This window comes from Oncorhynchus mykiss, chromosome 18 (genome assembly GCF_013265735.2).
Source record: "Oncorhynchus mykiss isolate Arlee chromosome 18, USDA_OmykA_1.1, whole genome shotgun sequence".
NCBI classification, from domain to species: Eukaryota; Metazoa; Chordata; class Actinopteri; order Salmoniformes; family Salmonidae; genus Oncorhynchus; species Oncorhynchus mykiss.
Window position 1 is genome coordinate 51,098,852 of NC_048582.1, and position 24,603 is coordinate 51,123,454.

At 44.4% G+C, this 24,603-nt stretch overlaps 3 protein-coding genes across 9 annotated transcripts in view; 1 reads left to right on the forward strand and 2 right to left on the reverse strand.

The window, feature by feature from the left end:
* Positions 1 to 3,027: 3,027 nt before the first annotated feature.
* Positions 3,028 to 16,107, reverse strand: LOC110496457 (serine/threonine-protein phosphatase 1 regulatory subunit 10). 5 transcript variants are annotated; one of them, XM_036953045.1, is made up of 17 exons: positions 16,002 to 16,107; positions 15,532 to 15,826; positions 11,395 to 11,508; positions 11,118 to 11,204; positions 10,701 to 10,888; positions 10,381 to 10,464; positions 9,926 to 10,066; positions 9,600 to 9,708; positions 9,183 to 9,286; positions 8,155 to 8,276; positions 7,724 to 8,042; positions 7,099 to 7,345; positions 6,886 to 6,961; positions 6,400 to 6,630; positions 6,090 to 6,213; positions 5,548 to 5,931; positions 3,028 to 5,311 (listed from the first exon to the last, which is right to left on the reverse strand). In XM_036953045.1, exons 3-17 carry the CDS (start codon positions 11,499 to 11,501, stop codon positions 5,148 to 5,150), a joined length of 2,487 nt encoding a protein of 828 aa, XP_036808940.1. In that variant the 5' UTR covers positions 11,502 to 11,508; positions 15,532 to 15,826; positions 16,002 to 16,107; the 3' UTR covers positions 3,028 to 5,147. The 5 variants fall into 5 exon arrangements, with proteins under 5 accessions (XP_036808940.1, XP_036808939.1, XP_036808938.1 ...); XM_036953044.1 differs by having other exon boundaries at positions 7,703 to 8,042; XM_036953043.1 differs by having other exon boundaries at positions 9,162 to 9,286.
* Positions 16,108 to 16,554: 447 nt separating this feature from the next.
* On the forward strand, positions 16,555 to 18,821 carry mrps18b (mitochondrial ribosomal protein S18B). Its single transcript, XM_021572385.2, has 7 exons — positions 16,555 to 16,649; positions 16,953 to 17,106; positions 17,276 to 17,373; positions 17,566 to 17,634; positions 17,739 to 17,805; positions 18,044 to 18,103; positions 18,254 to 18,821. The coding sequence occupies exons 1-7, from the start codon at positions 16,569 to 16,571 to the stop codon at positions 18,448 to 18,450; spliced, it is 726 nt and encodes a 241-aa protein (XP_021428060.1). The 5' UTR covers positions 16,555 to 16,568; the 3' UTR covers positions 18,451 to 18,821.
* The window catches only part of LOC110496456 (ATP-binding cassette sub-family F member 1), a 32,231-nt gene continuing 26,437 nt past the window's right edge, over positions 18,810 to 24,603 (reverse strand). For all 3 annotated transcript variants that reach the window (XM_036953040.1, XM_036953041.1, XM_036953039.1), the window contains 12 exons: positions 23,643 to 23,829; positions 23,321 to 23,460; positions 22,935 to 23,083; positions 21,511 to 21,594; positions 21,235 to 21,359; positions 20,951 to 21,063; positions 20,685 to 20,859; positions 20,532 to 20,606; positions 20,363 to 20,433; positions 20,036 to 20,237; positions 19,804 to 19,941; positions 18,810 to 19,608 (listed from right to left, as the gene is read on the reverse strand). In XM_036953040.1, coding sequence (XP_036808935.1) covers positions 19,442 to 19,608; positions 19,804 to 19,941; positions 20,036 to 20,237; positions 20,363 to 20,433; positions 20,532 to 20,606; positions 20,685 to 20,859; positions 20,951 to 21,063; positions 21,235 to 21,359; positions 21,511 to 21,594; positions 22,935 to 23,083; positions 23,321 to 23,460; positions 23,643 to 23,829 — 1,626 coding nt within the window. In that variant the 3' untranslated portion in view covers positions 18,810 to 19,441. The remainder of the gene's footprint in view (positions 19,609 to 19,803; positions 19,942 to 20,035; positions 20,238 to 20,362; positions 20,434 to 20,531; positions 20,607 to 20,684; positions 20,860 to 20,950; positions 21,064 to 21,234; positions 21,360 to 21,510; positions 21,595 to 22,934; positions 23,084 to 23,320; positions 23,461 to 23,642; positions 23,830 to 24,603) is intronic.

Sequence of the window (24,603 nt, forward strand, 5' to 3'; positions counted from 1 at the left end):
GCAGATTAACCTTTTGAGGATCTGAGGACCCATGCCAAATCTTTTCAGTCTCCTGAGGGGGAATAGGCTTTGTTGTGCCCTCTTCACGACTGTCTTGGTGTGCTTGGACCATGTTAGTTTGTTGTTGATGTGGACACCAAGGAACTTGAAGCTCTCAACCTGCTCCACTACAGCCCCGTCGTTGAGAATGGGGGTGTGCTCGGTCCTCCTTTTCCTGCAGTCCACAATCATCTCCTTTGTCTTGATCACGTTGAACTGTAACTCAGTAAAATATTTGAAATTGTTGTGTGATGCATTTATAGTTTTGTTCAGTATTCATTATAGCAAGACTTCGTAACATAATATTCTGGAGTCAGTTTTGCTTTCTTAAACTAAATATATCCTATATTCTGTCTTTACGGTGCCATACACATGTAGAAATCAGCATTGTGCTGTGAAATGTGCATTGTACTGCCTCTACCCAGAGGCCTGTTTACTTTTATTTTGGGGGGGGGGGGGATTCATGCCTCTACACCATAAGAACTACAGCTTGATTACCCCTTACAGCTTTCACTCTCTCCTGCTAAGTTACTAAATAACTCTCCAGCTGTATTGCCTAACACCCTGAACACACAGATTAAAGTGGGTGAAGAAACAGACTGCCACATTGATTCTCTCTGTTGGTCTCATTAACCTTTTACTGCAGTGGGCTAAATCAAGGTCATACAGAATCTATTTTGAAACAAAAGTATACACCTCACACACATGGTTATGGGCTTAGAAAAATAAGACACTTGTACCATGTCAGGTATAGAGTTGAAATCTATTCAATGTTGAGTTTGCATCCCAATATTACACCACATATGTGTTACAGAAGACTGCAACATAACAAAACTGTTTAACATAGAAACTGTTTGACATAACATGACACTCATGAAGCCACTAGGTCATTTTGACTACCTAAAAGGGTTACTTAAGTAACGGTTGGGTTTGTTTAAGGAACCAGGAAGTGCCTAGACAATGATGCCTATGAATTGAGAGTGGTTATACTGGTGCCCTTACTGAGCCCTCTCTCTCACAGGGCTTCTGACGGCACAACCCCCCCTCCATCCGACCCCATGCACAGACCAAGGGTAATGTGATCAGACCAACAGCAAGCACCAGGATCAATGGTGGCTTTGTTCAAGTCTCCATCCAGACAGACTGGCCTCTTCAACTACTACTACACCTCCGATTGATTTATCCACTCAGTCTTTTTAACATGGATATGATTGGTTTACTTACACACTGAATGTACAAATATTAAAGATACTTTCAGAATATTGAGTTGCACCCCCTTTTGCCCTCAGAACAGCCTCAATTCATCGGGGCAAGGACTCTACAAGGAGACAAAAGTGTTCCACAGGGATGCTGGTTCATGTTAACTCCAATTCTTCCCACAGTTGTGTCAAGTTGACTGGATGCCCTTTGGGTCGTGGACCATTCTTGATAAACAAGGGAAACTGTTGAGCATGAAAAACCCAGCAGCGTTGCAGTTCTTGACACAAATCAGTGTACCTGTTGTTAAAACAGTTGCTACTTTGAGGGTTTTACTTGCAGCTATAGATCTGGATAAGAGCATGTGAAATGCAGAAGGATAGGTCTATGTCGTTTATCGCAGCAGACAAACTCAGGCCGACAAGAATTCCAGTGTGGACGTTGGAACAGCGGAGTGCTGAGGTGTCCTTAACCCTCTCTCCCTTACTTCCCTCTCAGAATGCTGAGGTGTCCTTAACCCTCTCTCCCTTACTTCCCTCTCAGAATGCTGAGGTGTCCTTAACCCTCTCTCCCTTACTTCCCTCTCAGAATGCTGAGGTGTCCTTAACCCTCTCTCCCTTACTTCCCTCTCAGAATGCTGAGGTGTCCTTAACCCTCTCTCCCTTACTTCCCTCTCAGAATGCTGAGGTGTCCTTAACCCTCTCTCCCTTACTTCCCTCTCAGAATGCTGAGGTGTCCTTAACCCTCTCTCCCTTACTTCCCTCTCAGAATGCTGAGGTGTCCTTAACCCTCTCTCCCTTACTTCCCTCTCAGAATGCTGAGGTGTCCTTAACCCTCTCTCCCTTACTTCCCTCTCAGAATGCTGAGGTGTCCTTAACCCTCTCTCCCTTACTTCCCTCTCAGAATGCTGAGGTGTCCTTAACCCTCTCTCCCTTACTTCCCTCTCAGAATGCTGAGGTGTCCTTAACCCTCTCTCCCTTACTTCCCTCTCAGAATGCTGAGGTGTCCTTAACCCTCTCTCCCTTACTTCCCTCTCAGAATGCTGAGGTGTCCTTAATCCTCTCTCCCTTACTTCCCTCTCAGAATGCTGAGGTGTCCTTAACCCTCTCTCCCTTACTTCCCTCTCAGAATGCTGAGCTGTCCTTAACCCTCTCTCCCTTACTTCCCTCTCAGAATGCTGAGCTGTCCTTAATCCTCTCTCCCTTACTTCCCTCTCAGAATGCTGAGCTGTCCTTAATCCTCTCTCCCTTACTTCCCTCTCAGAATGCTGAGGTGTCCTTAACTCTCTCTCCCTTACTTCCCTCTCAGAATGCTGAGGTGTCCTTAGCTCCTGAGGCACTGTCTATCCTTCTCGCCGTTCCTTCGTGTGTTTTCCCCAAGTCAATATTTGCAGTGGAGGGCACGGTTAAAGCCACTCCTGATCACACATTGAGTTGTCAGCCACCTGAGCCACCTGTCACTAGCCTCGCCCTGGGAACACGGATCTTCCGTACACTGCCATCGTCATAGGATGTAGGAGCTTGGATCAGGATGTGTAATGTGTTTAATGACGCTTAAGAATGTTTCAAGTTCCCCTGAAACTTGTATATGTTCCTTTATAGGTCTTCTGACTATCTGGAACCTTCATTGATATCCAAATATTAAAACATTTCAATAATGGCAGTCATCTTCAAAAGAAACTGAGATAAGAATTCCATTCAATACTGAAACACTTGTTAGATAAGAACTTGAAACAAAACCGTTAATGAACGACATATTCACGCCTCAAAATAACACAGAGCAACCCAGATATTCATTTTAGGACATTTATTAAGACATGTACAAAATACTCATATGTACGTGTGTATGAATGCGTGTATGCATTCACAGACACATGGATACATATATTTCTAACAAAACAAAACAGACCTCATTTTGGAGAGATCCAACTCAATCATATCAAAATAAACACAATAAATCCAACCAAAAACATGACATAATTCTAGTCCCACAAGAGACATGAAGGCCACTGTTTTCACAGAAAACACTTTGAATTAGTTGACCCAGAGAATGATTCCATAGTTTTACCCCGTTGTACATAGAACACAGTCTGAACACGCGTCACCCAACTGAAGCCAACACAGTTGTGTGTGTGGAGTAACACTAATATAGGACTGTGTTTGTCACGTGGCATACAGGGGGACATTTGACCATCATGATGTCACATGAAAGACAAGACACGCTCAGTGGTACATGTTATAAAGCTGATGAAATATAATCAGAGGCTTCCTGAACTGAACCTCAGAAAGGAAAACCCTCATTCACTGTTATGTACCCTTCTTGGTGAAAAGGCTCAGTCAAATCAAGCAACACTTGGCCCCGTCGTTCCTTTTCCTGTGATATGCAGACCACTAACGCCCACCAGTAGAAAACAACATGTAGCCTGCAGGCAGCGTTGGTTCAGTGCGTAGGCCAATCATCTAGGGGCGGTTCTGTTAAATGTTCTCTTCTCAATACTGTTTCATCCATTTGTTGTGGAGGGGAAATGTTGGGAGTCAGGTCTTTTTTAGAGCTAGATAGAAGTAGAACATAGCACAAGCCGTGTGGTGGGGATGGAGGGACATTACACATTACAGATAGGTCCTTCTTTTTAAAGTACTTCCTCACTGATAACTCTTGCCTATGGGGAACTTTGCAAATATCAACAAACAATATTCTTATTATTTGGTCACCTTTACATTCATTGTCTTGTTTTCTGTTGAAATCCTACGGTAGAAAAAGTGGCATGTTTTTCTTTAAGCGCACTTGGCCATAAATAGCTTTTAAAATGGTGTACTGAGCATTGTCATTTGGCCACGTCTGACTACAGTTTGAAAACTCCAGGGACCACAGTTGAACACAGTGCAACATTCATTCAGGAGAGAGGGCGGGGCTTAGACTCATTCGGGAGCTGAAGGTTGGCCACAGATCCTGTCTGTCTGAGGAACGTGGGCCAATAGGGACACCCAGGGCAGGGATGGCACTACACAACTACAGAGCAGAATGATGGAAGGATCATTTAGCTTAAAGAAGTCTGACTCAAGACTTAAAGTCTGACTTAATACTGGGGAGATGCTGGAGATGTTTCTATTGATTTTCTACCTTGATCATTGCTCACCTCTTAGCTCAGTGCTGATAAATCACTATCAGATAAATATATAGGAGATTAGTGCATAAGTCAGGGATAGCTGATAGGCTATATGGGACAGTGACAGACAGCAACCAGAGTAGTCATAGTGTGTGGTTACTGTACATCATCAACCTGAACCAACAGTGTTAAAAATGATCACAATAAAACATCTACATCATATGAATGATCATCTCAGAGCTATAGCAGTACCTATACTTTCCAAAGCCGGGGCATGAGTGTGTGTGTGTGTGTGTGTGTGTATTCTTGCATACAAGCAATGTCCTCTATCCCTGATTGAGGGAGTTTGAGCGAGCAGGGCAAACAAAGGGATGTAGGAAGTTGAGCATTTCTTGGTGGACATCTTAGGTTGGTGTGTGGAGAAGAAAAGGAAGTAGTAGAGACATGTCTGATTCTGCCCTGTACATTCAGTATCTTCCTCTGCTACTGGGGAGTCCTCATATCAAAGTCCCAGTCACACAGAAGGAGAACAGTAGCAGAACTGCTTCTTCAACAGACCTGCAGAAGCATCACATTGATATCAGCAGACCCGTGCAGAGCAATTGTTAAGGCAGCAGGACTGCCTTGTCTGTCTATCTATTGGCTTGTCTTTCACCATGTCTTTCTAGCCTGGTGGGCAATCTGTCTCTCTGCACCTTTGTCCCAGTGGTGAAACCAAACCAGCAGAGTTTAATTCAGAGTTCTGCCACCTAGTGGTGATAAAATGGTATTGTCACGTATTTGTGTCAGTGGTGTGTTGGGTGGTCTAGTGCCCGTGCTGTGGCCCATGGTCGTTGTACTGGTTGTGGGCGGGGTGGTTGGGGGGCAGGGGAGGACCGTTGACGCCGGGGTGGTAGAAAGCGCAGTTGCTCTCGTAACGGCAGTTTCCTTTCATCATGAAATGGCGACACACTGGCCTTTTGGACATGTCTAGAAAAAAAAGAACAGAGTTGGCACACAACTAGCCAGCCAACCAAACGTCTGTACTGACTGCATCAAGGCTACAAGATGGCAAACAGAAATCAACTTGGTCTTTACTTCAATTGCACTACTGTGGGGCGTGGCCCTACATGGACAATACAGGGCACCATTTGAGACTGGCCCTATAGGTATCTAACATAGAAACAGAATTACTAGAAGGAACATTCCCTTTCAATTCAACTCACCTCCCATGTTGTTGTGTCCTCCTCTAGGTCCTCCACGTCCTCTCCCTCTGAAGCCCACCTGTTCCCCTCCTCTACCTCGGCCCCCGCGGTGGAAGTGTCCCCCCCGGTGTGGCCCCCCCCTCATCGAGTCGTCCCCCCAGTAGTTGCCGTTGTCTCCTCCGTGGCCCTGGGGCGGCGGGGGCCCCATCATGCGGGGGTTAGCGTTGAAGCCAGGGGGTCCGTGGTTGTGTGGGGGCGGGGGGTGGTTGTAGTGGGGTCCTCCGGGGCCCGGGGGCTTGCCTGCAGGAGGGAAACCCACTCCGTTCATGGGCATGCCCATGTTGAGGTTGTTCATGTTGGGCAGGTTGTTCATGCCTGGACCGTGGCCCAACAGGCCATGGTTCACTGTGGAGGAAAGACGGATACTAAGTTAACAATCATTCTACCACACATATCGTCATATACAGTTAAGTGCAGCAAGAAATTGAAGAATACTTGGTTTGTTGGCTTGAATAAGTGTGAGAGAACTGAAGGTGTTGTGTGTTGTAAAGGTGTGTGTGTACCTCCAGGCGGGGGGCCAGTGGGGGGGCCCTGGTTCTGCTGTAGAGAGCCCAGCAGCTGTTTGATCTTCTCAGAGAAATCTGGCTGCTTGATCAGGTCCTCAGTAGACTGGCCACCGCTAGCTCCCTACAGGAGAGAGAGGGAGGAAGACAGAATAAAATAAACATCACAGATCCACTGGTTACAGGGCTTCTCCAGGGCTTCCAGAAGTTGTTTAAAACAGTTGCAGTACTCAATGCATTAATCCGATCATAATGTCAAAACAGGATTAGTTCATGTTTTGACATTTAAAAAAAAATCTCTCTCTCCTACCATGATGGAGGTGAGTAGCTCCTGTACGTTTACGGAGGGGGCAGCGGGGGCACCAGGCGTGCCCTGGGCGAGGTTGCCTAGGTTACCCAGGTTGCCCAACAGGTTGTTGGCCCCAAGGTTCCCCATGAGGTTGGCGAGGACGGGTGGCAGCTTGGAGGCCTCAACCCCCCCGGGGCCCACGCCAGAGCCAGGCTGGGACGACGTGTCCATGGGCTCCATCATGGTGGAGTCCTGGACAGGAGAAAGTTAGAGCACTGGACACAGAGGATGTTTGGAACATTGTGTGTGTTCTATATACTATAGGTTCTTTTTCCATCACTTTGCCGCTTTTTTCAGATGCAAAACTCTTGGAAACAAAAGCCAAAACTGATAACACTTGTAATGCTTCTTATTTTATGTCCAAAACCCTCTGGTTGGGCATTCATTGGAGCTGAACACATTTTTAGAACTGCACCAAAGTGATTGACAGAAAAGGGTACATCTCACCTCGTCCAAAGGTATGAGGCGTGGAGGCATGGGTTCATAGGCCTCAGGCTCTGGTTCATGGGGGCTGTCAGGAACACTGAGGAGGAGAGAGGAGGTGAGTTTCCCCAATACAATGCGAGGCACTTTGAGCACCTGGTAACCCACTAGGCTATAGAAATCCATATCATTTTAAGCCATACTGCTCTCTCACACACACACTCAGTGAATACGTACCTCTCCTTGGTGAGGAAAATCTCCTGCAGGATGCCAGTCTCACGGTCCCTCTGTGTGAGTCTCTCTGTGCTGTTGGCCCCGGCGTTGACCAGGGGGCCGGTGAGGGCCAGGGGCCTCGGGAGGCTCCAAGGTACCCGCTCCTCCATGGAGTCGTGGGACAGGCGTCTCGCCATCTCAAACGTGTGGCGGTCCATCATCATCTCTCGCTTTGCCGCCTCGCCAAAGTCCTTAACCTTGTTGACGTTGACTGGAGAGGGGGATAGAGGGAACAGGAGGAAGGAGAGAGGTGGAGGAGGAGGAGAGAGGTGGAGAAGGAGAAGAGAGTTAGCCATGGCACCCAACATGGATGTGATCAGGAGAAGGGGATGCATTTTATTTATATACTTATTTATTTATTTCATCTTGGAGGATAAATTACATTTGTTTTTATTTTTTATAATCACATCCCTGTCCAAAGACTCTTAACAGAACTTAGTGAAGAGTAGATGTCTTCACTGTACAGTTAGCTAGCTACTGTATTGACAACTACCTAGTTTGACTATACAACCACAGTTTGACGTGCAATTACAAACAACACCGACCAAAAAAATTGAATTGAAGTTACCGTTAGTTTTTGTTCTCTCACCTCTCTCGGTCTCGTCCAGGTCGAAGTAGAAGTACTCTTTGAGCTGCTCCTCCTCGGCCCAGCGCACGCTCTTCTTCTTCTTGCCCTTCTTGGTCAGCTGACTGTCCTCTTCACCGCGGGGCTCCGCCAGGGCGTTGGGCTTCTCGCTGCCCGTGTCCATGGCCTCGGGATCGTCAGCAGGGACCGGCGTCCCAGGCTGCTCCAGGTCTACAGGGACCTCGTGGGGAGGGGTGGTGGAGGCCATCTGGGTCTCTGGGGACAAGGGTTTGGCACCGCCCTGAGGCGACAGGTAGGGGAGTTTACCCTCGAATTGACACGGCTGAAAGGAGGAGGAGAGAGGTAGAGAGAAAGAGATGGGTGAATACTCAATTCCATTTGCACAGCCTTCCATAGATTCAGGTGGCTGAGAGAGGAGTTGTCTGTCTGTCTACCTTGTTTGATGTGGGAGAGACAGCTTTGGGGTCTCTACCTTCCTTCCCTTTCTTCTTCTTAATCTTGATGCCAGGCACGGGGGCGGAGTTTAGGGCATCCAGGAAGCCTGTACCCTCAAGGGCTGTAGAGAGAAAGGAGGGTCTCTTAGTGACATCAATAACAGTCAACATAATACTGTGGTAGTTGAGGGGGAGATTGGTTTAAAAGTGTGTTCGATGCACAGCACACTTTTTTTCTGAGGAGTAGGGCACAAAACACATGGCATGTGAAAGAAACAGAAATGTTTGTTTATGCTCTGAAACGGTAAGCTCCCTTGTAGTTTACTGCAAGGTTTCAAGTTTGAAGAAGGCCTTCCAGTTGAAACGTTGCAATATAATAAATATAGTGTAGACGAACATATACAACAGTGTGTGGGTATCTACCAGGGTTGAGGTCAATTCCTTTTCAAGTCAGTAAGAAAACTGACATTTAAATTCAAACATTTTCTCATAGAGAAGTACTGAGGACACCTGGAATGGGACTGAAGAACTCACTGAAGTGAAGAGGAATTGACCTCAACCCTGATATCTACTTGTTGAGGGGTCAGATGTAGCCTAATCTACTTGTTGAGGGGTCAGATGTAGCCTAATCTACTTGCTGAGGGGTCAGATGTAGCCTAATCTACTTGCTGAGGGGTCAGGTGTAGCCTAATCTACTTGTTGAGGGGTCAGATGTAGCCTAATCTACTTGTTGAGGGGTCAGATGTAGCCTAATCTACTTGTTGAGGGGTCAGATGTAGCCTAATCTACTTGCTGAGGGGTCAGATGTAGCCTAATCTACTTGCTGAGGGGTCAGGTGTAGCCTAATCTACTTGTTGAGGGGTCAGATGTAGCCTAATCTACTTGTTGAGGGGTCAGATGTAGCCTAATCTACTTGCTGAGGGGTCAGGTGTAGCCTAATCTACTTGTTGAGGGGTCAGATGTAGCCTAGTAAATGCAGTGAACGGGTCAAAAAGATGGGTACATACTTGTTTCTGTTGAGGACTTACGTTGTGCTGGGATGATCTTCACTTTGATCTCCTTGGTCTGGTTAGGTGTGGTGTTGAGTGGTTTGTACTTCTTCTCCACAGGGGGAGCGTCCAGAGGACCAAAACTGGTGGAGAGACAAGAGAATCACGGGTTAGGTTTCCCTCCTTAGGACCCAGACAGGTAGAGGGAGATAAGAAAATGTTGTGTTTTTATTATGGCAGTTTGAATGAGTAATAATTCCAATATATTCATTACAAATGGCAAATACATCTGCCAAAGACAGGTTTGATCAGTACTCGAGATTAACCCACAATGAGACAGCACTGAGCAGTGGTGTTATTCTGTGGTTGTGCAATTTCTATCCTGTTATTGGCTGGTAAGCCGTAGGACGGTACACCTATACATAATGTGGACATGGATGTTATTGTGTAGTATACCTGGGTCTCTTGAGGACTTGGGCTGGTTTGATGTTGTACTTGTCCCCCAGCTGGAGGGCCACGGGGGGCTTCTTGACCAGGATAGGGGTGGGAGCATCCATCTCCAGGCCTGGAAGACAACACACAGGACAGGGTCAGGTCATTACATCTAGCACTTCAGCCCTAGCAGGAGCTTCATCTCCACAGTCAGAAACAGAACTTTTTCAGATTTGCATATTACTGTGGCCTGTTTTCTACTGAAGGACAATAAGCGTATACACAAAATCATCTTTTGTAAATGAAAAACTTTTTGGTGATAAATTGCGAGGACAGTGAGTGTCGTGTACCTATGGAGCGGATCTTAGCATGGCTGGGAGCGTGAGCTTTGGGCTTCTCCCTCTTCCTCTCCTCCTCCGCTGCCTTCCCTCCATCAGCTGCCTTCACCTCTCGGACTGGCACTTTCCCCTCCTCCTTCTTACGCTTCTTATCTGAGAGAAAGAGAGAGGCGGGGGAGTTACGTAAACATAAAGAGATGACAGTGAAGAGGAGAGATAGAGACATGTTGACATTTCAATCATTTATCAGACTTATCCAGAGCGACCTACAGTAAGTGAGTGCATACATTTTTGTATTTTTTCATACTGGTCCCGCGAGGGAATCGAACCCACAATCTTGGTATTGCAGGCGCCATGCACTATCAACTGAGCCACACAGGACTAGGGTCCGAAGTTGAACGTGAATGTGAGAGAAAGAGGGGAAAAGAAGGAACAATGGAGAGCATGAAGGGAAGGAGGAGAGTTACCTGCAGGAGAGGTGGTGGAGACACTCTGGGAGCGGATGGTAGCCATCCAGCCATCCACCAGCCCTGCGGACAGCTTCCTCAGCTCTGAGAGACAGACACACACCATTAGATACACATCAACCTCGGACACTATCACTCAACAATTGACATTACTGCACAGATACCACCACTATGGAACTCTATTGTCTTGGCCTTGGGTTTGTGAGAAAGCGAGTTACAAATAAAATGCTTAATCATTTCCCCACAGAGGTCAATTAGTCAGCTCAGTGTATTAGAGAGGGTGGAAACACCAGGGCAAAGAAAGTTGTATAAAAACATACCCTCAGTCTCTCCAGTCTTGCTGAGCTGCTTGACCAGTTTGGCAGTGTTGTTCTGTTTCAGGTGGTCTACAGTGAGGGGCAGTTTCTGCAGCGTTAGCAGGATGAGCTGTAACAGGGGGGTGTTTGTGCTAGTCTTGGAGTAGGTCAGCCACGCGTTCAGCAGCTTGTAGCCTCCCACTCGGATAAACCTGGACAAAGAGAAGGGACAGTCAATCAAATTCTGTTTAAATTGCCAGTTTTTACAACGGATTTATCAAAGTGCTTTACAGTAACCCGGCATAGACACCCAACCCACCAAAGAACAAGACGCAGCACAGTGGCAGAGAAAGCTCCCTAGTGAAGTAACTAAACAAGCCAGCCAGACCATAAGCCAATAAGGTTGATCAATTAAGAACAAAAGATGGGAGTAGATCTTACCGGTTGAGAATGTCGTGGGACTTGGTTTGTAGTAGGATATTCAGGTACATACACCTGCTCACCATCTTGTGAGAGGCCTTCATGAGACTGTGGAGAAAAAGACCATGAAGGAAGCTGACAATCAGAACAAAAGATAGGAGATGGACACCGCTGCCATTACAGTCCACACTCGCAACTCAAAATTATGTAAAAATTATGAAAAACACTAAACAGTAAAAAATAAATCAGACCAAAAGCACACCATCAATTATTTTAAAAATGGCAGTGTGTTAATTACCTGAAGACTTTGGTGACTCCCTCCAGGCTGCGGAGCTCTCCATCTTTCCCCAGAAGGTTCTCTACTCCCTTCAGGACCTCTCTGGGGTCCACTGGGCCCACCGCCATCTCTGCTCTGAGCGAGGAACAGATATACACACTTAATATACAGATCACCTTACAACTCTGGCGCTTACTAAACAGTCATCGTTATCTCTTTCAATATGCAGCGAAAGTGATGTTTGCACGGCATGGTTCTTCCAGGCATGTCAGATTACACTTTGTTTTGGGGAGAGCTCCTTGGAACAGACACCATCTGTTCTCTAGATCCTGCACAAAGCAAAAGCCGGCTTACAGACTATTCAACATAGGTACTAAACCACAAGACCTTTCCAAACTCCTCTCTACCACACGACTGAAAACAGGCCGCAGTTTCCTGCTATCCACAAAGCCAAGAACAACACCACAGGGGCCCATGTCAAATCACCCACATTGCTAGATCTTTAGTCACACTGAAATCTGTCAAAACGGGGGGGGGGGGGGGGGGGGGGTAGTGACATTCCCAGCTAACCCCTCCAAATGTACTGTTCAGCCTCAGCGCTGCTTTCGCATTCCAAATTCCATACTGCAGTGAACACCATGACTCACTGACTGATCTACTGCCTCATACTTCAAATATTTGCATTTATTTCTCTCTTGATGGCTGGATCTGTCAGTTGTGTGGATTATCCTCAAAGCGGAGGGAGAAGGGAGGACAGACGGGGCCTACTGTCTCTGTTCTCAGGAGCTGCTGTAAGGCTTCCTCTAAGACAGCTGGGTATAGCCTAATACAAAGATTGCTTATAGGTCATGCTGCTAGTTCATTTTCTGTGTCAGTAATTCAATAGAACACAGAAAGCGAGCGGGAGGAAATAGGCAAGGAGTCAGTTCAACACAACACATTAGAAAATGACAGGTTAGGCTGCAGTTTAGAACAGGTTCATGAGGACTTCCCCCAATGGCAGCAATATATTCAAGTAACTGCTTTATTCAACAGATTGTTAAAACATTACAAACAAGTTTCAACAACACCTTACATTCACGACTGCCTTAACAATATGTACAATCTAAACAAGTTCATGGTAAGTGCAAATAAAAACAGATGAGTGATTAGGCTTGAATATGACAACCAGTAGGCCTACAAACTACAGTGGAGGGGAAGGTAGTTGTAAACTTGTAAAACACATAATTGCACTGTACTGTTCCATTCTCTGAAAAATACTCCCATTAAGGAATCTATTGAATTCCCTACATTATTTTCTAGAAACATCAAAGGCGATGAGAGCTATGGAAGCTAGAATACTTTACTGATGCTGTCCTGGTAACGGAAGAGGATGTTACAACCTACGTGTTTGTTAAGTGTGGGTGAATAATACTTTGGGTAGCTTCCCCCTCTACTAATAACAGAAACATACTGGTAGCTAAACACTTGAGGCGCACACACACACAGGCAGAGAAGGCCCTCAAACTGAAAGCCTACCAGTATTCAGTTTCAGGCAGACGGTGCACTAAACTGGCGGTTGGAATGACTGACCAGCTCCTTCACTGACAGAAGGGTGCAGTCACTTTACCAGTAGTATCAGGCGGCACAGGAACCCAAGGAGTAGAGTTGGTTGAATAGAACAAAGAAAACACCTATTCTATGACAAAGGCACTGTACTATTAATTTCAGTTCGCTAAAAGGAACATATTTAACTTATATTAAAGTTACTTGTATTGGTATTGTAAGTATAAATAATTATTTTAAAGTAATATTAAAGTTACTTGTATTGGTATTGTAAGTATTTGAAGTGATTGATCTCACACATTCATCCCTTAAAGTTTACAGGACTAGCGTGGAACCAGTATGTTAATTGCCCATGATTAACATTAGAATAAAGGGAGTATTTGATCTGAAGCATTATCAGTGCCCCCACACTACATGTCTATACTGTGGACAAAAGAAATTCACACATTTAAAAAAAAAAAAACCTCACTAGTCATTTAAGTCAGCTATTAATATACCTGCTGCGGTGGCAGGTAGCCTAGTGGTTAGAGCGTTGGGCCAACTGAAAGGTTGCTAGATCAAATCCCAGAGCTGACCAGGTAAAAATATGTTGTTCTGCCCCTGAACAAGGCAGTTAGCCCACTGTTCCTAGGTCGTTATTGTAAATAAGAATTTGTTCTTAACTGACTTGCCTAGTTAAAATAACAAGAATGAACCTGTGCTACTGACATCATTACCTTACAGTTCCATATAGGAACACTAGTAAACTGAGATTAGTTGGGGATCCAGTGGATCCTCTACGTAAAAAATGCAAAATAATATCAACACTAAAATATCAAACCATTGCTGCAAAATATTACTTAAATGTTTGCTTAGCCTTGTTCAAATTATCAATCTATGCGTAAATCATAACATTTTAGAGTAGGGGCAGGACTGAGGCTATCAACATGCTTTCCCCCCCCCGTTGTTCAATGCATAACTGAATGCTTATGTTAATATTTTAAAGCTCATTATAATATGGTTGGACTATGTTCATTATCATATACTTTGAATTACTGTATCCAAGTATTACATGGATAATATCCAAGTATTTCATTTTGAAATGTCATGTGAGGAAATCAGTTGTCTTACCCGTTTAACTGTTGTAGTAGAAGTTTTATATAGTCTCAGAACTCCACAACACGGGACATAACACACAACTCCTGAAAATGTCACAACTGTTACACACTCACAAAGTCAATAAAAATAAGTTATTGGGGAGACATGAGCTTAGTAAAGAACAATTCAACGGGGGAATAGATGTCAAGTAAATTAATGTTCATACACACATAAAATGGCTTTGGTGTATTTGCTGAAATATATAGCAATGCAGTTGAAAACAGTAACACCTGTTATCATTTAGCTAGAATGTAACAAATACGTCTGTCACAATAGCTCAAAGCCCTGCCCATACCAGTGATTTTTTCTGTTTACATAACAATGTTCTTATCCATGGTTGACAATCACCATTAAATAAAATACATATTTTTGTCCTATGGAGTAAAATATAAAATAAATTGGGAAAGAACAAAGATCAACTTAATGAATTTGAATATGCCTTTCATTCACCCACACAATGTTCATGATGGTTATATAAGAATATCATGCAGCAGGCAGCCCTTTTAAGACAAGCTCTGCATCAGTCGTTGTATTGCACGCCCTACCCTAGCACTAGAATAAAGATCCTGTTCAATGACTAGTTCTGGTTAGGGGGAGCTAACCCGTGATCCATCGAAACTACATCTAGGCCCTGCCCTCTTTTGTTAACTGCTTCGTGGCTGCCAGTCTCGAGAACATAAAGAATCATGTATGCCAGCTACATCGCCACAACAGTTAGCCTACTATCACATTAGCAGCGCCGGAGGATCATTTACTACCTATAAAAAATGACTAACCGTGGCGAACCACAACGGCTACATCGTGACGAAACTCGTTCCGCTATTCAGGGAAGTCAACTCCTGTCGCTCCAGAAAAACATACATTACTGCCTCGAGTGTTCTGAAAAGACACAACTACCTCGCCATTTTGATGTAATTCCAACGAAACCAGTCTGCCTTGTACAATATTTCGAATGAACATTTCCATCCTGCAATCTTTATCCTCAGATTGCCGTATAAATATCGGACACCTGGGGAAATTTACTGCTCTAACGATATCGACGATACAATGGCATGCGTAAAAAACAATAACCACAAATGACCAATTTTTCCAGTGAAATCCGTAATCCTCAATCTAAGCAATCTTTATGTATAGATTGCGGTAGGTGTAAATTCCAAGGATCTCTTATCAATTTAGCAGAGGGAGAAAAATATCCCCTTAACCCACGGCAATCTTTATGAATAGATTGCTTATGCTTAAATTAAACATTTGTTATACAGTTTATGTTGATCCGTCTCACACACAAAGAAACGGAGCGTTTCCACTCCGCACTTTCCTGTGTGAGCTCATAAACTAACGCGTTAGCTTCGCTAATGGAAACAGCAGCCCCGCACCGAGACCAGCCAGCGGACCTAGACTACATTAGTTGCGACTAAACGATTTCTCATTTAATGAATTTAACGTTAGATTCAGATTGGTTTGAAAATCAACACTTACTATAAATACCTCTCCTCAGCGTCTCGGGTAACTTATATTATATTGTGCTTTACAGCAACAGATATCTTGTTACATCAGTTTTAAATCGTTAACCGTCATGTTTTAACGTTAACAATCTTATGGCTGGAAAAACTGGTTTTATGGGCAGGGTTGTGGTAGCTAAAAACTAGCTTTTCCTTCTGGAACAAACTGGAGGCAAAAATAGTAATCAAATGTCCATTACTTGAAGAAAAAAATAGATTATTGAATTAGGATGTTCAAAGTCCTCGACGGTCACTCTTCAGAGACAAAAGACCTGAAAAAGAGCACACAAAACGAAAAACACATTTAAGATATATTCACTTATTTTCTGTGTTCATACAAACCTGAATCTTGGAAGAGGTTTCTTATGATGGATTATGGTCAAAATGAATAATTGCGCAGTAGTTTTTTTTGTTCAAAATAGCACTGTTTCTTTAGACGTTACTCACCTCAGAACAAATCCAGGAATGAACTAGAAAGGGAGGGACTTGGTATTTATACCCTGTGACGTTTTTGACGTCATACACGTGTCGAGCATGCGCTTTCTGGGGTTTTCATGGTAACAAAATGGAGTTTTTGGTCACGCGCTGTTGTAGAACGACCTTCATTGTCCATCAAGGACAGAAAGAGGGCCTTGCACACGTTTTGTACATTCTCATTTCAATTTCTTTCACGCCTCAAGTCTATTGTTGCTTATCATAACAAATTTGAATAACTATCAGTGATAACTCGCAAAATATGTTACTTGTACTTAGTTATAATATCACATTTGGGTATAATTTCGATTGTAATATTTCTACAAAATGGCTGCGACGCACTCGAGCACGTTGCCTGCCACACCCGCGGACACTATCAAAACCTTGCCCTTAAATTTCAAATTACGAAATTAATAATGTAAAAATCACAAAATAGATTCATTGAAGTCCAAAATGAGTTTCTTTGGTCATGCACACATAAATAATGTGCTACTTCACATTTCACCTGTAAACTTTCAACCCTCAGCTGTGAACGTCAAAATGGCAGCATCCATACGAGGCGTTGGAAGAATTTTATGCCGTGTGACCCCTTTGCTTTTACAGAATATTCGGCAGAATAAGGTACTTCACAAGTATTTTCTATAGTGTGTCAGGTAAGCAAAAGCTAGGACTTTTGCTGCACACCTTCAAATACGTTAGTCAGATCACGAAACAGTGACCGAACTACTGTCGGTAGTTCAATAGCCAGCTAACGTTACAGCTAGTTGGAAACATACCTGTGCATCATCCAATACAACCCCAGTCATATGTTTCACAGAACCAGTCTATGCAAAATTATTAGCAGTATTGTCTTGTGTACAGTACACTGTATTTGCGAGTTTCATACTTGACTGACAGTATTTGTTTGGTTTCTATCTTCCAAAGAGTTTACCTGTCAGGCTTTGGCCCCGGGCTGTGTTTCCAGGTGTGCAGTCCAGCCTCGCTCTCTGCACTGCAGCCTCACCCGAGATCCCCAGTGATGGCGGGGAGGCGCTTGCCCGCTACAAGGACAGACCATGGGACTACCTGGAGAGCGAAGGTATGGAGATAGGAATTTGAATGTCTACTCTACACACTTTTTAAAGGGATGGTTCTGCATACCCAGACTAAGTATGCTCAATGGAGAATCTCCATGCAAGTAGTCCAGGATTAGTGTAATTCATTTGTTAATCTATCCATGTGTGTCCATCCACCTCTCCTATTTCTAGAGTACATAGCGCTCTATGGAACCAGTCCAGTGTGGTCTGACTACAGGAGGAACCACAAAGGAGGTATTCCTCCTCAGAAGACGCGCAAGACTTGCATTGTACGTGTAACAGAGCTGGTTCTGTAACCTTGACTGATACTTGTGACAGTTCGCCAAGCTATTGCCCAGGCTTTGGGGTGTGCACAGATGATCAGAGGATGTATTCCATGATGCTGTCTGCTCTATAACTCCATATTATATTCTCCACTAAACAGATGTGACTGCAACCTCAACACTTTGTTTCATTTTCAGAGAGGAGACAAGATATGTGGGAACCCCTGTCCAATCTGTCGAGACTCCAATGTCATCATTAACTATCAGGTCTGGTCTCTCACTCATGTAACACACACGCATTTTGAGCGATTGAAGATTAATTACAGTTGATTGGTTTGTTTGTTAATCAATGGCCCATTGTCTTCCAGTAGAACGTGAAGCTACTGCAACAGTTCATCAGTCCAAATACAGGCATTGTCTATGACTCCACACGGACAGGTAAGATATGTTCAATTTACCTAATATGTATACAATTCTATTTATCATCCATGCTGAATTCAGCAGGTGTTATCTAAATAAGTTATTTGATTGACTAACACAGTTGACACGTGAAACTGATACTGCAAATAGGTGTTTCAGTGATAAACATTTCTCCATAAAGTAAACAACCTTTTGCAAGGTTTCAGGTAACCCAAGTGCCACATTTTATATTATCTCCATCTCCATTTTTATCCAGGAGTGTGTCAGAAACAGCAAAAGCAGCTCAATCAGGCGATTGGCACTGCAAGAGACCATGGTAAGTTCAGCCTCTGTGACTAAGGAGCAGAATGCTAGAGCTCTACAGTAATAATGGAGATTCGCATTTTTGTGACCAGCCCAGTGCTTCAACAAGGCCACCAAAACAGAAATGTAGTTCTCTACAGTACATTGTCCATATTTTTTCCAGGGCTTCTACCCTTCCAGGTTCCTCATGTGGACTTCTCAGGAGAGGACTACTCCAACTGCCATGACGCAGTGGGCTCAACCCCTCCTCCCCCCACCATTACCTCTGGTGATCCTTGGTACCGGTGGTACCACACCATACAGCCAGACGAGACTGAAGTGGCTAAAGTCAAGAAGACCTATAAGGCATATTTGAAATAGACAAGAAAGACCTACCTGAAATTGATGAGGGTGTATCAGAGGAATTATGGTGAAAGTTTGAGGATTTAATTAGGTGTTTCTGGACAGAGAACATTTTGTTCATAAAACACATTAGTGTCAAAGTATTCAGATTGTTAGTGTTTTGTTTTTGGACCTTAAGCTAAATTGCCTTTCATATTTCTAGTCTTACGCAAACGATATGCTAAAACACATCAGACTAATTCCAGACCCTTCTCCTTCCAGGCTACAATTTATCAGCTCAGTTACTGTACATGCTATATGGACCATCCACGAGTAATCTGTCTAATCTCATATCCATGGTTTTGTATTTAAAGAGAAAGTGGTACAATAAAAACATGTAAGATGCAAAATCATTTATTTCATTGCCTTTTTGTCTGTAGGAAATACTTAATACAGGTATGTTTATTCCAAGTTAAGAGCTCTACATGTATGGAGCCAGTGGTAATCTATTGCAAGTACTTCAGCATATTGCTTTCTTCCTGTCCCATTGTTACATGGGTGAGACATGCCTATTTGTTCAGTCAAATTCTGAATTCCAAATCACCCCCTTGCCCAAGACATTTCTGGATCCTATCAGATCTACAGGTGTGGGGCAAGGGGGCAATTTGTAGTTCTGAAAATGTATCTCATAGGCCGAGAGGATACTGCAGTACACCAAGGGGTGTGTCTTAATAATCCAACGCGGCTTCCTTGACTTCAGCCATGATGTTGCCTAAACATATCCTAAGTTTTCAAATGATCAAGGAAAGGAAGCCACTTTAGACTATGAAGATGCACCCCAGCACTGAGCTAATTACATAGCCAGCATCAGCAGTGGGTTATATTACATTTCTATTTCCTCCTGGGGTCTGTTCAAAATGGCACCCTATTCCCTACATAGTGCAGTACCATCTGACCAGGGCCCATAGTGCTCTGGTCAAAAGTAATGCACTATATTAGGGAATAGAGCCCTGGTTCTGCTGTAGGTAGGTCACTCCTTGACCTTGTGGACCAGGGTCTCCCCCAGTGATTCCAGGACCTCCCGTTTGTAGTCCTCAAAGTCTCCGTCTATCTGGTTGACGGACCGGTCCTCCACCACCCACAGCTGACAGGCTGTCTCAGTGATGAGCCGGGCATCGTGACTCACAATGATCACCGCTACGATGGGACAACAGCAGGAAAGAGGATATAACCATAAGAGTCTATCTACCGAAGGGCACCATCAGTAGCATGCAAATTATGTTTGTTGACCGCCACTTTATTTATGCCATCACTACACCAATTTCAGAGGCTACTTTCTGATCCTACATTTTAACAAAAATAAACATTAACAGCCTCATACTGTGTTCATACCTCCTTTGTACTCGTTGATAGCTTCTGATAAGGCATCGATCGACTCAATGTCCAGGTTGTTAGTAGGCTCATCCAGGATGAGAACGTCAGGTTGCCGACAGGCCAGCTCAGCGAACACCACTCTGGCTTTCTGACCACCTGGATGGAGAGGAACAGAGAAGACATTTAGAAAACAGATCGACACACACACTGGATGACGGTGTGTGTGAGCGCGAATGTTTCTATTCCTAACCTGATAGTTTGGAGATCTGGATGGTGTGTGCGTGGCTCTCCAGTCCGAAGCGGCCCAGACACTTCCTGCTGTCCTGGTAGGGCAGGTTGAAGTTCCTCTGGAGGTACTCTGTAGCTGCCTCCTCCATGTTCAGCTGGTCAGCATACTGCTGGTTGAAGAAGCCCACCTTCAGCCGATGGTTCTTTCTCATCTCCCCCTTAGACTGAAAGGCAAATCAACACACATTTAGCTTGACAGTTACACCCATCAGTGCACAAACACTTCTGCTGTATTTGTTTGTCTGTGTATATATAGATCATATGTGTTTTTGTTTGAAGGGAAACTTACTGGATTTAACCTGCCCGTGAGAAGTAGTAGTAGGGTACTCTTCCCGACTCCATTGGGTCCAACTATACAAACTGAACAAGGAAAAAAAGAGTTAAGGTATAGTATGGAGGCTAATGACCAGAAAGTCCAACGTGTCGCAGGTATGCAAACAGAAAAGATTTCTACTTACTTCTAGTCTCCATGTCGATACCAAAGTCCACATTCTTGAAGAGGGGTTTGTGTCCCTCAAAGGCAAAGTCTACACCTGAGACAGAGCAGAGGGTTAAACAGGGATATACAAAAAGTGAGAGAGGAAGAGGGGAAAAAAAGAGGGAGAACTCACTGTGCAATCCGAGGATGGGAGGAGAGAGAGAAGGGGGGTTGGGGAAGGTGAATTTGACAGTGTACTCTTTGGGTCGTTTGAGCAACTCCGTAGCTTCCTGACTCTCCTCCTCCACTCCTCCCTTTTTCTTTCCCTTTGCTTGCTTCCTGGTCAAGGCTTCCTTAGTCTGCTTCTCCTTGAGAGAGACAGAAAACAGTGGATGATGGGAGAAGTACAGAGAGAGAGACAGAACCATGTCTAAACAGAGGTAGCTGTCCTGTACTCACGGCCTGTTTGGTGGACTTCCCTCCAGCCTTGAGATCTTTGAGCTTCTTCTCCTGTTTGTCGTACTGTTTCTGAAGCTCCTTCTGCTTCTGAACATACATCTTCTTAAATGTCACTGAGAAACAGAGAGAGAGAAGCTTCAATCTATAGAACATGGATCTAACTGCAAGTGGCTCTGGATAAGAGCTCCTGCTAAATGTAAATTTGTATAGAACTAGTCATACATTAGTTTTTTATGTGTTGTTTGTGGGGTAAGAGAAATAATGTACATCGCTAATAAACTCACAGTAGTTCCCTCTGTAGTAGTAAAGTTTCTGGTTGTCCAGGTGAACTATGTCAGTACACACATCGTCCAGGAAACTCTGGTCGTGAGACACGATGAGGAGAGTCTTCTTCCAGCCCTGAAGGTAGCTAGGAGGAGAGATTAACATATTAGGCATTGCAGTGGTATCATTACAGATCCAGGGCAGAAAGGAGACCCATTGAGTAAGCAGCTGCATGAAGTGTGGCCCTGTGAAATAAGTTATATTAAAGTAAAAGGCTGCGTGTGGTGTGCCCTTACTTGTTGAGCCAGATGACAGCGTTGAGGTCAAGATGGTTGGTGGGCTCATCCAGCATCAGCAGTGTGGGCTCCATGAACAGAGCTCTGGTAGGAGAGAGCCACTGGAAGCTTAGAATTCATTTTCACTGCGGTTTTTATTTCTGCGTTATACTTTCGTTCATTTTAATTCTCTGTAAAAGTGACATTGTAACAATGCACTTTGAATTACGTTTGACTTGACCAGAAGTAGCTGAAGAAATTCCCATATTGCTAAAACCTCTATAATCAAATCATTTCAGATGTATAGAATTGCCTTGGGAGGGCTAAGGGGTCAACAGATATGAGCTTAATTTGACCTATATTTTAACAGAAACATCCAAGATGGCAGCATGTCAAGTCGTTGTCTGTGACTAGTAGTTTTTAACCTACTAATAATCTATGAATTAATGATGGAACAAATCTACAATTTCCTTGTTGTGTATCGCAAACTATTTCGTTTTGCTGGTGTAAAGATCGCGGGTCTCCCTCAACCTCGGATAACTTTTTCCCGCTATTTGCACTTCTTCACTTGAAGTTTACCAAAGTAACCCTCTCTCTGGCTGGCCTGGGTTCTATCCTCAGCTTTCCCTCTGCAGATTGTCTCGTCCAAGCTGCTCCTCTTCGCTCTCCGCCTGGCTGTCAGAGGCAGCTCAACAATCCCCAAGCCCTTCTCTCAATCGACCCCCACACTCACATGCATACACACAGGCCCCTCTCTCACCTTACCTTTCCTTGTCTCTATTTCTTACAGCTTACAGTCGCTGGGTGAGTACATCTGACAATGTGCTCTCCCGTCCATTAGACATTTTGTCTGCGGGAACTCGCTCTTTCACTCTGCCCACTCGTCCAAGTGCCGATGCATTTGGGGCATGATGTGAACACTGTTTTGTACTGTCTGGAAACTCACTTGTAGAATTAGCTTGCAGTAGGTCTCATGCAAGTAGAAGCCATGCAAGGTTATTAAACAGAGGTTCCTAGTTATTCTTATTTTGTTGATATCAGGTAACGTGCAACCTAACCATGGCACTGATATGCAATGTCTCCAAACCCCCTCTGATTTTAAATCTAGATCTGGTCTAGTTATTTTTAATTTAAATGTACACAGCCCGTTGTCAAAAATTGATGGGGTTAGGATTTGGGCTAAATCAACTGATGTAATTGTATTTTCTGAAACCTGGCTCAGCAAGTGTGTTGTTAAGGATATTTGGTGGTTAGGTTATTAGCTGGCCAAAGGTAGGTTACATGAAAAGCGCAATACTATTAATATAACCGTGTGTTAATGTGGGTTTTCAATGAATTTTTTTTGAATCATGAAACTCATCTGCATTTCCTGTAAATTCTCAGCAACAAAAGAGTGATCGAATTTAGATCCTACACCTGCACTTGGAATTCAGAAAAAACTGCACCTGGCTAGTGAGACTCTCATCCTCCAGCCTCCAGAGAACTTCTTAGTAGCTCTGTTCTGCATCTCTGGGGTGAAGGACAGACCAGCCAAGATACGACGGGCTTTAGCCTCCGCTGCTGCTGCCCCGATGATCCTCAACTCCTCATAGACCTGGTTGAGACAGACACACAATATGTACACATGCAGTGGTTAAGTCGATTGACAGATATTACATTACTATCTGAATGCAGGCTAAGAGACCATGACTCTCTTTTTCCAGTTACCAGTCTGAATGAAAACCTGACCCCAGCCCTGTATTCAATAGATTATCATAGCAATTAGGAAGTGGCTATTTTGCCTGGCAGATCTAAGATTGTTTTAGGGTTCAATTTTGATGTTTCCCCATACCTTGTCCAGTCTCTCAGCCACGCTGTCTTCTCCTTTCTCCAGGAGAGCCTGCAACTGTCTCTCCTCCTCTAGGAGCTTCAGACGCCTGGTGTCTGCCTTCAACACAGCCTGGACCGCTGGGGTGTCATCCGCCATCACCTCTATGAAGATATGGAGAGCACGACAGTGTGTTAAAGGGAGACAACATAGTGCAGGTGTAGTGAGACGGGTAGAGAGAAAGGAAGGGAGAAGAGGGGTGAGAGAGAGGATAAGGGAAGGAGACAGAGAGAAAGGTATGGTGGGGGGGGGGGGGGGGGGGTTCTTCAGAGGACAGGTGACATACCTTGCTCACAGAGCAGCACATCAATGTTAGGAGGGATACTGAGAACTCTGTTGGCGATATGTTTCAGAAGCGTGGTCTTCCCCTTCCCGTTAGGTCCAACCAGACCGTAGCGTCTTCCTGCCACCACCAGGAGATCTGCATTGACAAACAGCTCTTTCCCGTGAGCTGATATACTGAACCTCTCCAGCTGGAGGAAACAAAGAGCAGCACATTAAAACACTGAAACCACGATAGGTGAACTCTGATACTCCGAACTTTAGGGCTTCCCACTTGACATTCAGTAAGGCATGGTTGAAGGGACTAACCACCTCATACTCACACTGTGTGCTTACAAAGAAACATTTAATACATAAAGTGCAATGTTTCAGTAACATAGACATTCATCAGCCATTTGATGAATCCCAACAACCATCCTCGTCCGTTCAACCATTCTTCTTGTGTGTGATAAGATGTTAAACTACATGACCAAAAGTATGTGGACACCTGCTCGTCAAACATCTTACTCCAAAATCATGGGCATTAAGTTGGTCCCCTCCTTGCTGCTATAACAGCCTCCACTCTTCCAAGAAGGCTTTCCACTAGATGTTGGACCATTGCTGCAGGGACTTACATCCATTCAGCCACAAGAGCATTACGGAGGTCAGGCACTGATGTTGGGTGATTAGGCCTGGCTCCCAAAGGTGTTCGATGGAGTTGAGCTCAGGGCTCTGCGCAATCCAGTCCTTCCACATCGATCGACAAACTATTTCTGTATGGACCTCGCTTGTGCACAGGGGCATTGTCATGCTGAAACAGGAAGTTCCCCAAACTGTTGCCACAAAGTTAAAAGCACAGAATCGTCCATTAAGATTTCCCATCACTGGAACTAAGGGGCCTAGCCTGAACCATGAAAAATAGCCCCAGACCATTATTCCGCCTCCACCAAACTTTACAGTTGGCACTATGCATTGGGGCAGGTAGC